General features: G+C 42.8%; 1 protein-coding gene across 5 annotated transcripts in view; it reads right to left on the bottom strand.

Annotated features, from left to right (window-relative positions):
- The window catches only part of ARHGAP17 (Rho GTPase activating protein 17), a 1009368-nt gene that overhangs the window by 446132 nt on the left and 547964 nt on the right, over positions 1-15272 (bottom strand). For all 5 annotated transcript variants that reach the window (XM_069647362.1, XM_069647363.1, XM_069647360.1 and 2 more), the window contains exons 8-10: positions 14985-15053; positions 11705-11786; positions 1509-1636 (exon numbers count right to left, since the gene is read on the bottom strand). In XM_069647362.1, coding sequence (XP_069503463.1) covers positions 1509-1636; positions 11705-11786; positions 14985-15053 — 279 coding nt within the window. The remainder of the gene's footprint in view (positions 1-1508; positions 1637-11704; positions 11787-14984; positions 15054-15272) is intronic.

Raw genomic sequence — 15272 nt, forward strand, 5'->3', positions numbered from 1 at the left:
TATATCTATTGTGTGTGCCAGAAGGTACGAGGTGTACATTTAAGGGTACAGAGCTATTCCTCAACTGGCCATTTACGGTTTACTTTCACTAAGCTCCATTGTGTTTTTGGTGTGTAACATGAGCACCTATTTTTCCACATCATAAATATTTTGTCAGTGACTTTAGAAAAAAGGTGTACATATTTTCAGTATTTTCATACTGTGGTGTGTTCTTTATTGGCGACTGTTGGAATTAACTATACCTCCCATCAACCTTACTCCCTCCTAAAGTTAAGTCTGACTTTTCTGCTAGAGCTACCTTTGGAAAGTCGGGTCTTTCCTTTTGGGTGACACACTGTTACACCATTCGGTTAGATGACTAAACAGCCATCAGCAGAGGGTTGTGCAGAAATCGCCCCAATAGCGTTGTGTGGTGACCCTCCCTTCAGTCAGTCATGTCTAATGGGCTTGCTGTAGAGCCATCTTTTTTTCAGAATATTCACTATATATCTGTTTACGAACAACAAGATCGATGGCAGCAGTACAGTGAATGTTGCGATTAGGCTTTTAGCATTCAAATCTTGCGACATATCAAGGGAAGCCTCTGGATAGAAGGTTGACACACAAAACATCACCAACATCGTTGTGACAAGGGCAGCCACAGCAGTTATGGTGGAAGGCAGTGGGGACTGTAGCCATGGGAAACAGGAGGGTGATGAGGGCATGGGAAGGATGGAGACAGGGCGTAAAGGTGGGTGCAACAGGGAAGATGTGCGGGCTGGACCACCATGAAAGGGACAAGTCCTGCGAGCTGGCAGCTTTTACAATTGATGCGCTTTAGACAAAACCAAAGTGAGTGAAGTTATGAGTGCTCTGTGGTGGATGGGAAAATTGTTATATTGCAAACGATAAATGTTGAATGCTAATAGAGTTTAGATTTTCCAGGCAATATACATTACATATACATAACAAGCAAAATATGGGAATTGTTTCTCCAGATATGTCAATCTTTCCAGTTTCAAAAACTGGCCAACTGTGCTCATGTGTGTTTCTCTCACTCACATATAGATGGTTCATGTTCATTTCAGCTGAACAATTCACTACTAACTCGCGGTAGCCAACATACAGAAAATAGGGACAAAGTTGTTTGGTATATACTTTGAACGATGGTGTGAATAATAAAGGACTTGATCATTTAAGACTCTTAGCTGCTGCTGGGAAGCTGCAGATACTGCTCACTCTAAACATCAAGGATAATCAACTTGACAATTCCCATCTAAGAATACTTGGTGAGGGGATATGTATTTCACAAGTATTGTCCATGCACGTGTGCCACAATGGATATTAACAATGGCTTCGTTGTATTTATTTACACTCTAATGAGTTTTCACTGTAATGATTATTCAAATTTGGTTCAGCAATGTTTGTGTTCTACAAATACAATTAAATCAAAGACCAACCAACTTCTCTTCAGATGGCCATGCATACTGCACTGACAGCTGACTCACTGTTTAGGATTGAGATCTTACCTCCTCCTTCATGCCAGTCTCAAGCAGCATCATGACGCAGGCTTCAAGAGGCAAGGCAATTTCTCTTGCACTGCGTTTTAGGTGTTCTTCCAATGGGGTCCCAAATGCCGGCTTTTCCGTCCATTTATCTAGGGGACAGCAAGTCATAAAGACAGAAAAATAACCATTCTTTGGCAACCTGCGCCTATAGCAACAAACCACGAGCAAGAAGGCATCTGAAAATAGCATGAGAAGCAGGACAGAGATGCAAAGTGTACACACGTGCAAATAATTTTATTTTGTGCCACATGTAACAAAGGACAGGGTGGAAAGAAAAGCAAAGGATTTAATGAAGACCCAACAGAAAGAAAACACCCAGTAATTGATTTATCTGCACACTGGAGTCCGGCAAGGGTGCCGCAGGCAGTGGAAACACAAAATGTAAAATAAAATCCCATTTTAGAGCCACTTTGTGTACACCACAGTCTCCCAGCCAAGCACAGGAAAACACCTAATGAAGAACTGGAGTTGTGATAACTCTGCTTTGGGGGAATATGAACAGAAAATCTAAACAGACCCCCAAAACCACTACTGTATAGATATTTCTGCTTAGTTTATTGCACTAATTGCTCTATTCAATGCCCTGGTAATCCAGGAAACACTGTGTATTGTATAACACCAAAAGGTAGCAAAACAAGCATCTAATATAATACAGATGAGAAATTGCACAGTACTGAAGCCATATGGGTTGTCACAAGGAGGGGGCAACATCAGAAGGGGAGTAAACCGAGATAAAAACGGAGGCATGCTGCAGAACTAAATTACGAACAAGATTAAACTGCTCAAGCAAGCCAAGCAGATTGTGAGGGAAGATACCCATTTTATAATCCAACATGTAAAACTAAATGACAGGGTGTCTTCTAAAGGTGAGAGCTTAGCACAACATGCAGAAGATTCCAATGAATGTAAGGCCACAAGAACAAGCGACAACTGATGAAATACTCCATTCATGAGGAAGGGGCAAAAACTAAGGACGCTCACAGTGTGCTTTGATATTGAATTGATTTGATATTTTATTTATATCGCGCTCATACACGTGTTTCAGAGCGCGACCAGGCAAGGGAGGGGAACAGGGGAGAAGACAAAACAACGATCTTACTAGGCCCAGTGACATTGAGAACACTTAAGTGCTTGGGAGATGGGGAGAAGTGGAAAGTGCAGAGCAAGGGGAGAGTAGAAATAAATACTGATAAATACATGATAAAAACAGCAAACACAGAAAATAGTGCATCAAGCAAGCGCTAACTTGAGGGAAGCAGACAGGGTAGATCTGGTAAGTGCAAAGGACCAAGAGGGTCGACTGTGTGGGTACAGATACAGACCCCAGTGCAAAGGGTGGCCGGGAGGCAGTGTAGGAGGGTGGAAAAGATAAGCAGGAGCCTGGGCCCAGTGGACAGAGGGTGGCCAGGTGCACAGTACCAAGGGAGACCAGAATCAGCGGAGGAGAGGGGGGGGCAAAAGCAGAAGCAAAGAGGATGGTTTTATGGTGCTTCCGGAACCCGAGGTGGTTCGCCTCAAGTTTTAGGGTTGTAGGGAGGCTGTTCCAGAGGGAGGCCCCAGCCGAAGAAAGATCAGCCCCCAGCTCGTTTCTTAGAAAAGCGACTGACCCTGAGGGAATTAGAGGTAGAGGAGCAGAGAGCTCAAGAGGGGAGGTATTTGCAGAGGGATAGCTGAAGGTATTTTGGACACAGGCCCCAGTAAGCCTTGTGGATAATGCAGAGGGTTTTGAATTTAATCCTTGAATCTACTGGGAGACAATGAAGAGATTTCAAGGCTGGAGAGATACGATCCCAGGTTTAAGGCCAAGGACAAGTCTCGCAGTCCTGTTTTGAATTAGTTGCAGAGGGCAGAGAGTAGAGGAAGGTAGATTTAGAAAGAGGCTGTTACCGTAGTCCAACCTAGAGAGAGCCAGAGCTTGGGATACCATGAGCTTCTGGGGGCAGGAGAGGAAAGGCAGAGTACCTCTGAGGAGATGCAGTATGAAGTTTGACTTTTTAGAGACCTCAGAGATGTGGGCGGAGAAGGAAAGGGTGGAGTCAAAGAATCATACAGTACAATGCCATATAGAAGGTGCACTGACAAAATTCAACTATTGAACCCTGTAATGAAGGCACCTCAAGAATAAAATGACAAAACTTTGTCTCAAAGCAGGTAGTACATCAAGAATCAAACTACTAAACCCTGCCACACGGAGGAAAACCTACTAGGTAAGGCCTGCAATACAAACTATTCTAATTGAATCATATGACTCTTGGTTACCGGCCACAAAATTGTCCATCAATTGCCTTGGGGGAAATGACAGGGAACTAAAGAAACCTCACCAAAATTATATGTTACAGCTTTAAAAGGTGCAGACATTCCTACGGTGTTGATTATTCCTCCTTTAATATAGGAGATTACTTCATCATTGGGGTCGAGGGAAGGGTGGAGAATCAGTCTAGGGGCCCCATTTGGGGAATTGTTGTTACACATCTCGTATACCTGGCCCATGTTCAAGATCTCTGCCATCCACAACAGCTTGTTTTGAGCTGAAGTGACGGGCCGCTGAGGTTAGGAAGTGACACTACCTCAACTTTAATGACAGATGTTTGCTCCTTGCAATGCCCCTTGCACCCCATCAGAACAGGCAGATCCTGGGATGAGACCCCATCCAAAGGAAGTCGTAGGGCAACATCTGATGGACAATGTGGCTGGATTCCCATAGCAGTGACCAGAGAACCCTAGCAGCTACTAATATCTCTCCAAAGGGCCATTAAAGCTTTTCCCATGTGATGAAATGGCAACAATTGGACCAGACTGTGTGTCTGCCTGACCATGCCCTTTAACCAAGCATGCTCAGTTTATCAACCTAGGGACAATAAGTCCTTAGTCAGCCCTAATGGGATTTATACAGGTGTTATCTAGTTTGAAAACAAGCATTTGCTTCACTATGAGCAAATACCTGTTTTATTTCCATGTTTCTGGTTTCCGGAATAAATGGTGCCATGGCCAGACAAACATGGGCAGAATAGAATATTAAAATATTACTTGACAATTTCAAGACCTGTCAATGCGACAGCCTGCCAACACCATGTTTGACGGATTCATCACCTCTCTGCAAAGCGGACTATCAGCGTCATGGACCTTCAAAACGGAGGGATTCTGGATGTGAACGCTTTCTTCACATTGAGAATTTGTCAACGTTGAATACCTACGGTTTTCACAGGCTATGCAGTAAGAAATTGGGGAATTCTATATATTTACACAAAATCTCCTGCAAGAGGCAGGAGATAAGTTTGCATAATGGATCAGTGACAGCACAGAAGTAGAATTTCAACAAATGTAAGTTGATTAAATGAAAGTGCTATTCATTGTGCCCTTGCTGCATCATCTATGTGCATAAGGAGAAATTACTATCCACTGGCTACATCTTTGCATGAAGACATTCAAGGAAGAGTACCTCATCTCCCATTTGACATAAAAACATTTGATCCCTCGATGGATGAGGAATTATAAAAATATAAGAAGTTTAACAGTGTAGAATGCTCTTGGGGCATTGAGCCATACATCTTTTAGGAAGCGTTCATTCTGTACTGCTAATTCTACGCCTGGCTTTGTGACTAACAAAAAGTGAAGATTCAGATCCACACCCTGAACAACAGCCCTAAAACTATTTGACTTTAGCAGGAGAATGCAGGTATCGCCATTTGAAACCTGCATCGTTCCTCTCTTTTTAAAATAATGCAAAAAAGATGACACTAGAACATAAGATTTTAGATATTGTGAGAGGTTTACTCTCGCTCTTCTGATATATTCCTCCAGGGTCACTTCAAGAATATTAGGAATCATCTCTCGACCATGAGCAAGAAATTACAAAGCTTCTCCTAATTCGAGCCATAGTGGCACCATCACAAAAATAGCAAGGCATGGGGTACTACGCCTGGTGCTCAATTATTCTAAAGACAATCAGTGTCCTCAGATCAATATTGGACCTTTAAGGCCTAAACCACTTTCTACTTGTGGAAACATTTTATATGGTAAGATAACACTAACTAATAGTTATTAAGGGTTCTTTATACAGAGGACTGGCTGCAATAAGCAGACCTTCAGGGAATGTATTTCCAGAAACCCACTGAGGTATCCACAAAGCACTCAAGACTCCAGTTTCAAATTAACTCCATACAAACCCACCTTTTGTGAAGAAACGAAAACCTATAAGGGAGACGGAAGATGTAAAAAAAAAAAAAACGCAAGGTCTCTCCAGCATTACTAAAAACATTCAATGCCCAGGATAACAGAACAACAAAATCATAGGGCTGAAATTAGTTTCCTTTCTCAATCCCAGATATAGCCAAGGTCATTCCCTCTTAGGGCCTCAAGGGGGGCAAGTTCTCAACAGGTTCAGGATCGATCAAACTACCCTTGGCTTCAAAATGTCTCCTTGTAAATAAAATGTGATCAGCACTAACTATGAAAAAAGGTGTCTGGATGGAGGATTAACTAGGCATATACCCAAAGGTTCTTAAGCAAAGCCTAAGGCCAAGCTTCATTTCCCTGTGGTCAAAGGCCCCTTGCGCAGAGCTTTCTGCTCTGCTTAGTTGTTCTTCGTGGTCTCCTCTTAGGGTTTCCATATCTCCTCTGGTGGCCTTTCCAGGCTCTTAAAAAGGTCATTGTACCATGCTGCTACCAGCAAAGATGTAATATTCTCCCTTGTCTAAGGGAATACTTAAGACTTACCAACCAGATTTTCTCCCCCGCCCGGGTGCTTGTCAGACAGAAAAGTTATTCACCCACCAGCCAAAGCAAGTCGTGCTGGGCTTGAGCCCATTACAGGCTCAGTACTTCTATTTCTGTCTGGCAATCACAGGATCTTGCCAGTTCATGGGCTATAGACCCCAGAGGGCTGATGGTAATGTCCTCTCAGTTGATGGTCACCTGCCCTTGTCTGGGTTGTAACACTAAAAAGCTTCTGCCAAGATGTTGCCCTCTTTACCTTGCTCCTCTCAGTTATGGAGTCTAGCAACCAGTTAAGCTCTGCCCCTTGCTAGCACCTCTGCTCTTCCACTTGCTGCTGTGCCTCTCTAAACCACCATCACAACTACCTAACACTCTGCATTTAACTTGTCCCTTTAAACTCTACAACCCGTCTAAAAGGAGCAAACAATTAACAGGATTAGCTGGGTCCTTTTCTTATTTAACGTGGGGCCTCAGATTGGCCTGTGTCGTTTTGTCCAGCATCCCTGTCATGCATATTACCATCCATCATTCCATTCATGTGTTTCAGGTTCCCTGATTCTTGTGTTTCTTAATTTCTTGATTTATTCTAAAGTGGGGAGCTTAAGTAGGGCTGCACACCATCTTGAGACCAAGAGGAACTCCCAACACCTGTATTGCTACACACTCATCTCTCCCTGTGCCAGGAAATCATCGGCAATCTCTCAGAGTATGTGTAGTTTGCAAGCTCTCTAGTACCACAATAAACCAGAACTCTTGCTGTGCAATTCCTCAACGCAAGGATGCACACAAACTGCTAATGTACACTGTGGTGTGCTCTCTGCTTTTGCTGGCCACAGATTTTGGAAATGTCTATAAACTCGCCAACATTCTTTGCTTTTGTCTCGGCTGATTGAGTTTATCAGAGCAATTTTGGGCACTATGTGAGCAAAGCGTTTCAACCACAAAACAAAATCCTAAACCAGAAAGACCACTAGGTGTACTCAAATTTTGAAATGCACAAGATGATATCAGCAGGGTAGCTCCAGAGACAGATTGGACAAACATCTTTTTGATTGCATCTTGATCCACTAGTAAGAAGGAGATTCCTGCAGTAACAGCTGGCTCTCAACTAGAATGACCTATGGAATCCCTCAGTAAAAGTCTAGTGGACACAAACAGAAAAGCTATGGGCGTTTCCCTTCCATTCTCTCAAGCCTCAAATATCAATAACAATGAATGCATTGGAGTAAGGGTGTTAAGCCCATGCCTTCACATGTAAACCCACCAACATTTGAATGCTCTGGACAGAACGGATCATGGCATTATGAAGGACTGGAGACCTAAGAAATTGTCATTGCTCTAAAATAGTTTCTTCCTTACAGTTAGGGAAAGGTGGTACAGATTCTACACACAATGCTTTATGTAAACAAGCAAGGAGCAGCTCTCTCTCTCAAACTCTAGGTCTACTTGTGAAACAGATTTGATAATGGGCACTCCAATATCACTGATTGAGTCCCACCGGGAAGGAAAGAAAAATGTTAAATTTGATAAAGATGAGTAGACTTGCTCGGAGAGGCTCTCCTCCTTACAACATATGGTACGCCTTACATTTATACAATTCAAACTGAGTCTGTGGTAAACAGAGATTCTGATTTCTGCATATTGGCCTTGTCAAATCAGTTTTCAGCCTTTGAGATTTCATACAAACAATTTTCAAACAAACAATAGATGTTATTCAGTATAAGGGATCGCTACCCCTTATCATCGCTCCCTACCATTTATGAACTAGAAATCACAGCACATGAAGTTAGCTTTTGGCTCATTTTCAGCTTTGGGAAGAAAACGTGTATTTTGCCAGCAGCTAGAAACAGTCTGCAAAGCAGCAGTAGACAAATCAAGTGGTTGATGTTCTGGTCATTAGAAACATTAAAATCTGTTCTCTGTCTCATATAATGGATGCATACCTTAACAGGCACAGACATTTTTGCTATATTAGGGCACTATCATAAGTCACTTTGAAGAAAGCCATCATCTACATGCTCTCGGACAACCACCACCCAAATAAGATTTAAACCTAGTCCTTGCTTCTGATGCACAAACCATTTGAACCAATGGCATCTTGAGATCTAGATGGGCTCTTTTGGAAAATGGCTTTTCTAATCGTCATTACCTCTCTGAGGCAAGTATGTGAATTACAAGCTCAGTTTTCCAAAGAGCAATTATTTTTACTCAGAGTAAAACTAGCTGACTTGACGGGGCGACTCTCCTTGAGCAGCTCACAGTTCCTCGGCAGCCTCCAGCAATGTTGGTGTCTTTTGTACTTTAGATCTTTTCTTTGGGCTGATAAGTGTCTGCTGGCATCCCTGCTTACAGGTATATGGTTTCCCGTACCATTACAGCATTCTCCACAGTGCTTCTTTTCTTTACCTCCTGATCTCCGGTTTGGTTGTCCTTGAAGGCATCCCGACAGGGACACTGCCTGGAGGGCTGCTCATAAGCAGAGTTCTCTGGTCGTACCGATGTGTCTGGCTGATCTTCCATTACAGAAATCTAACTGGATTTAGGACCCTCCCCCTATACGGACCTCATACAGCTTGGTCATAGCCTTTTTGGCAGCAGGGAAAAAAATATACATCACCATAGTACAGACCTTCTGGAGGTAGGCCACCAGGTCCAGGGACTGGACAAAGACAGAAGGTGGACACTGCAACACACCCTCAACTGCCTCCAGTTAGCTCCCAAGGTCTGGCAGTAGACCGGCTTTCCTGGGTTGCAAAGTATCCTCCATGCCTTGGGATGAGGTCAAGCACCAGATTGTCACAATAATAATCCACTCTGATGTACTGATGACTGTTTGAGTCAATCGGGCCATAACCTAGGGAAATAAGGTTGGATGGGCTGGCAGTGGACCATGGCCCTTAGTTTCTGGGATGCACCAGCATTGCTGAAATCTTATCTAAGCCGGACTGTAACCCGAGATCGTAAACCTGCTAACGCCTTTCTACAGTGAAGCTCCATCCATAATGTAGAAGCTATTCTGTTTCTTCAGCCACTATTTCCATCTTATGACTCTGCCCATGGTCAAATATAGCCCATCTTATAAAGCTCTATTAGACGTGGAACATAAGACCTTAACCGGAGCGTGCAGAGAGGCAATACCTAATGGGCAGTGGCACGCTCTCTGATTTTTACCTAGCCAAATGATCTGGATGCTGTATTATTCCATCCACTGTATTATGACGTACCACTCTGCCATTCGTATCCTCCGTCTTCTCTCTCCTCACAACTCCATCTCCTCCTCGCTCTCTCATCTTGGCTGGTTTTCCGTTCATTCCCAACTTAAATTCCACTATCTTGTCTTTAAATCTCTTCACGATCTTGCTCCCCCATATCTCTCCTCTCTCATTTCATTCTACACTCCCTCCGATCTACCAATCTCTTCCTTCTCTCTGTCCCCCCCGTTCCCATGCACCTCCTCTCGTTTTCGTTCCTTTCAGCTCCTTGCCCCGTTCATTCAGCCAGAGCTTAGGCAGCAAATTGGCCTTTCTAAGGCACATCCCTATTTCAGAAATCTACAAGGCTGTCAACTGGGCTACTCATTCAGCCTTTTCGAAGCATTATTCGTCGGAAGTATCTACTAGAAAAGGTGCTTTTTCGTCAAGAAGTAGAACAATGGTTTGCTTGACACCGGTTTGTATTTGCGGCCTCCTCCACCTGGACCTTTTACTATGACTTTGCAGTTGGGTTTGTGAAGGAGGGAAAGCAAGATGACAGAAATTACAAATCACCATTGTGCTAATTCTGGTTTTCTTAGTGTTTGCACTTCCTCCTTCGCTACTCCACCCTGTAATCTCCAATGAGCATGATTTGATTTGAAACATTTCTAAATGCAAACACAACTAACTGAATCGTATAAAGGCACACCTGGTATACAGGCAGTGTTAGGGACCATTCTTCAGATGAGCCCATGCTAAGCCCCTAAAATACCCTATCTGCCCTTTATTTGAAGATGAAGTTTTTAAGAGCTCTGCGAAACTGATAAATGGATTGAAGAGCTCTGATTTCTCGAGGGAGGCTGGGCCGCGGTTTTGAGCTGCAGACCGCAAACCTTCAGTCTCCCCTTGAGACACAACAGGAGAACGGGATTGTCAACAACAACAGTTGAATCCCTGAACGTAAAACCCTAGTTGGTTAGTACAGAATAACTTTATCCCGCAGATAAGCATATAGTGTGTTACAGCTTTTCATAGCAAAAAGCATCTGGACAAAGTATCCCACCAAGTTGGGAAAGGAGCAGAACAGGGCAAAAGAAAGATGTTGGAAAACTACCATCTAAACAAAAACCTGGCCTACAAAACCTAGAATTTATATTACAATGTAAGATGTCATAGGATCCTGGGAGCTTCAACACTACAATTCTACTGATAGTTTAAATTTCAATATTCTTAAATGAAGAATCTACAAAGACATAGCTGTATTAGATTTTTCAGACTTACAGAAATAGTCTAAGCAAAAAATTACCTAACGTTCTTTCGATTGGATGTTCCTCCCACTTATTCCTCATCTTAGATAAATCCTTATATTTATCTAAGATGAGGAATAAGTGGGAGGACACAATCCATTCGAAGAACAAGTTACTTACCAACTGTAACGTTCTTCCGATTGGATGTTCCTCCCACGTATTCCTCATCTTAGATAAATGTAAGGATTTATCTAAGATGAGGAATACGTGGGAGGGCACAATCCATTCGAAATATATGTTGTTCGCACATTGGTTGGTGCTCCTGACTTTCAGTGCCATGTAAAATGCTATTTACTGATTCACCCATTAGGACATTTTTTACTATTGCCAGTTTGTGGAAATATGGATGTTTTGGGGGATTTAAGTTACAAACCAGCACTTCCCCCTACTATCCTTCAGTTCTCTGCACTAGGATTTCTTGTCTAACAAAGTTTTCTGCCCCTTTTTTCTACACCGCTTCTTTTGTTGCCTGCTACCCTTCAGAAAGGGCCAAGAACAAAAGATTGGTGTTTTTGTTTGTGGTGAAACAATGCTTTGAAAGTCTAAATTGTTCGTCTTAAATTATGTTCTCAAATATTTTTGTAGCCTTTTCATGCACATATACAGCAAAGAATGCCACACACTGACTAAACGATAGGATTGAAGGCCCCAGTGGAGTATCTGTGCAAACGTACACTTAGCAGGTTTGGGTTGCGAATCAGACAAGGCATGTCCAAGTATTTCCTGTGGTGACCTTGTGCATCATAAAACTAACATCAACTTGACACCCATCCCAGAAAAAGCAGGCATATATATCAGCAGAGCAACCAAATGCAAAGGGGGAAAGAGAGCAAGAGGAATCGGAGAAGAGCAGGATGCAGTGGACAGAAGGCCCCAAGCAGTGAGAGGCAGACAAAGGGCACTGAGCAAGGGGCAGAAGGACAGAGCACCATTACTTTACCTTGCTGTGCTTGTATTTCAGGGAGTACCTTTTCTAAGACTGCTAGAGCTTTTCTATGGTATTCTGCTTGTGCTCCTAATAGCTGAGGACAGAACCCACCCAAAAAAATGTATTAAACATGTTAGTGTTTGGCGAGAGGGACAAAATAAGAAACAAATAACGGGTTTGAAAAAAATCATGCAGATTTTCAATGGATACAATACATATGAGAACTACATATAAATTAGAACCATCAAAACACAGCATGAACTTAAATGGGCCCTTTGGGGTGAGACTGCAGCCATGTTCCCAACATGAAGTAAGGAGGGTAGGAGTTGATTTTATTTTTTATAATCAAACATCAGTCCTAGCCCCACCAATCTTCACCAGGGCAATCTCATTCCCTCTTGCTTTATCACCATTTTGAAGACGATACTGGGATCTTCCCTTCCTTCACTCCTGACATCTCCGAACACATCAAATGCCTAACCTCCATCAGTCACTGGATGGCTCTATGTAGCCTCATGCTACACGGTTACAAAACTGAAGTCCGCCTTATACATGCCTCCAACCTCACTGTCCCTTCCCCAATCTGAGACCTCCACCATTGTTTACAACCATGGGGTTTTCTTAAAGAGCAATCTGAAACTCTTCGATTGCTTCACAGCCACGGAAACCTCCTTACTTAGAACAATTCACCCACACCTCACACCACTTAGCTAAAATCCTTAACTTTACCTCTTGCACCCAGAAAAACAGAACTACTGAGCAAGTTAACTTCTTGCCTACCCCTCTACTCTTGCTACCCTCAAAAAAAGTTCTCAACTTTGGGACAAGCACCTGCTTCAAGTTACCTAGATCTTTTCCCACATCTAACTAGTCATGCTGGATTGCGATTCATGCATAAACTCTCTTGAAATTCCTACTCATGCAAAAATCCATTTGTGATTTTGCGCTCACTATTTAGCAAAGTGCTGTAATAATCTTCTCAAACTCTCCGCTCCTCGCCCCTCTAAAGCCTATCAGTAACTGGCCCATGCAGCAGCGCCTCCCACTCCTGCTTTTTTTCTCCATTTGATCCACTCTACTGAAATGCTCTCCACCGATCATCATCGCCATTTCCTCTGTGGAACTCTTCAAAACAAAGTTCAAGTATAATCTGCTAGCGTTGGAAGGAGCATGCCCAACACCCCCACCATTTTCCTATCCAAATAACCGCCCTACACCACTCCCAACCTGACAACTGCAAAAGGCCCTCAGACTACTCTGCAAATTGTCAACCTGTAAATACTGGCTGTTCGGTCTCAATAACAATATTATTCGTATGTGCTCCTGGCTCTGTCCCAGTTATACATTCCCAAATCTTACCAGTTTATCACTCAGTACACCTCATACAATGTAACAATGCATTTCCTTTAAAAAAGAAAACTCACCCTACGAGAACCAACACTCTTATTGTCTACTTTGCAAGTCATACATGTACAAAATGAGACCCTTGGGCTTAAAAATAAGGTCATATGATAGAATTCCTCTGCAATCGCTCTCATGTTGTCTACCTCCTGCAGCGATTTCCTTCCACAAATTGACTATCTTTGCACAATCTCCTGCTTCCTTCAAAACAGAAGGGCCCAAAACCAAATAGCATACAACCAATTTAATTTGATAAAACGGAACAAAAAATTAATTGTAACCTAAAGGTTGGTTTAGGCTACCACAAAATGAAAGCTCTCGATAGCAGAGCTTGCAGAACATAAGCAGAAACCTCAGAAGCAGCCAAAGATGACTGCCATAAAACCCCTTTTCCAAACATGGTATCAATGAGGACTCCCCATGATGGTGGGATAACAGTAAGAACTCAGATTATTCATCAAAGCGGAGCATGTGGCATGCTAACCAGAGAACCAACCCTCTCTGGGAATCTCTCGAGTACTCTGTACACAGCATTATGGCAATCTCAATAAGGCCTTAGTTTCACTCATCAGCATATTTTATCAAATCCTGCTGAAATTGATATAATTGTTTCAAAAACCCTAGTTTCCATGTTGCAGTTATTTGGGCTCTCCTATTTAATGAGTGTTCTCGGATTGGCTCGGGACCCTTTGTACAGCCTCCCTGCCATGGATTTTGCCATCTCACATTCCATTTCTGTGTTTCAGGTTGCTTGATCCCTGCGTTTCTTACTTGATTTATTCTGGACCTCTGCACTGGGGCTTAAAGTAGGGCCGCTGCCATCTTCAGGCCAGGCGGACCTCCTGGCACATGCATGGCTCTACACTTCCATCTACCTCTGTGCCGGTACATCCTCTGTCATCTCTCTGGCTATGTGTGATTTCCAAGCTCCCCAGTACCACAACAATCCAAACTCTGGAGATCAGTGCATCTGCCCTCTTCTCAGATTGCTTTTTCAAACTTGGAGTGCTTTTACCTTTTGGTTTCTTTCCCATATCAGAAGGGATCAGTGCCACACTGATGTTGTACGTGACCAGAGATTGAGGTAGGAAGTTGCTAGCAGTTAGTATAGGAAATTTCGATTTCTTGGTAGCATGCACTTGTGTGTACTAAAGTTTTGTTTTGTGCCAGTTTTTGTTCGGATGAAATACAGCTGGAAAGGGGCGAAGGTCTAAAAATGTGCAGTAAAGTTTCAATCTTGGACTATTTACATATTGAACTTCAACGTTAATGAAATGGAAAATACACTGTTTAGACTGTAACAGCACTGAATATAATACAAATTAGTTAAACGTTAATGAGTGACAATTTCAAGCTGTTTGTGTGGCCAACAACTGTGCATGGCCCCAACGGACCCACCGGGCTGAGGCTGCCAACAGCAAATCACTTTCCAGCTTATTCCCACTGACTCACCCACCCTCCCTCTTTCAGAGCCGCCAGAGCGCCAGGGGACCACTCCGGTGGTGATAGTGCGCGGTACAAATATCCTTTAACATTAACATTAACATATGGAGCGTGTAGGTGTTCGGACTATTCTAATTCATTCCAGTCCACCACTGTTATTGCGGAGGGATCCTCAATCCAGGTCTGCTCTGTAATTAGCATTACAGATCATCCCATCTAGTTCCCTGTTTTTAGTGTATTAAGTGATTGATTAGGTTTATATTAAAAACCAATGTTGAATAGGTGAAGGGCAATTAGCATTTCATGAACATCCACATTAGTGAATAACTCAAATGGCAATAGGGAACTCCCTTTAGCTAACGTTACCTGTAGTTCCAGGAGACGCTAGAAAAGATGTATGAAGATTAATTATGCGGTTGAAATCCAGCAAAGCATAAACAATATTTACCATGACAAAGTATCGTCCATGCTCTCCTTCCTTGGAGACGAAGTTGTACATGTCAGCTGCCAATTGATCCTTTCAGGGCAAGAACAAATTCAATAAGATGTATTTGAATACAAAATAAATTATTAACATATCTGAAACATATAGTCTTCAAGCTACAAGGTCAAGCCCCATCCCAGAGAACCCATTGAGTGCTACTACCGGTCTTTACTCAAATGTGTGGGAGCTTTCCTGTAGGAAACACAAGTCCCATAGCTAATGCAAAAAAGGGACTCCAGCTCCCAGGCAGAC

Source organism: Ambystoma mexicanum, chromosome 2q (genome assembly GCF_040938575.1).
Source record: "Ambystoma mexicanum isolate Mex_15411 chromosome 2q, UKY_AmexF1_1, whole genome shotgun sequence".
Taxonomy (NCBI): Eukaryota; Metazoa; Chordata; class Amphibia; order Caudata; family Ambystomatidae; genus Ambystoma; species Ambystoma mexicanum.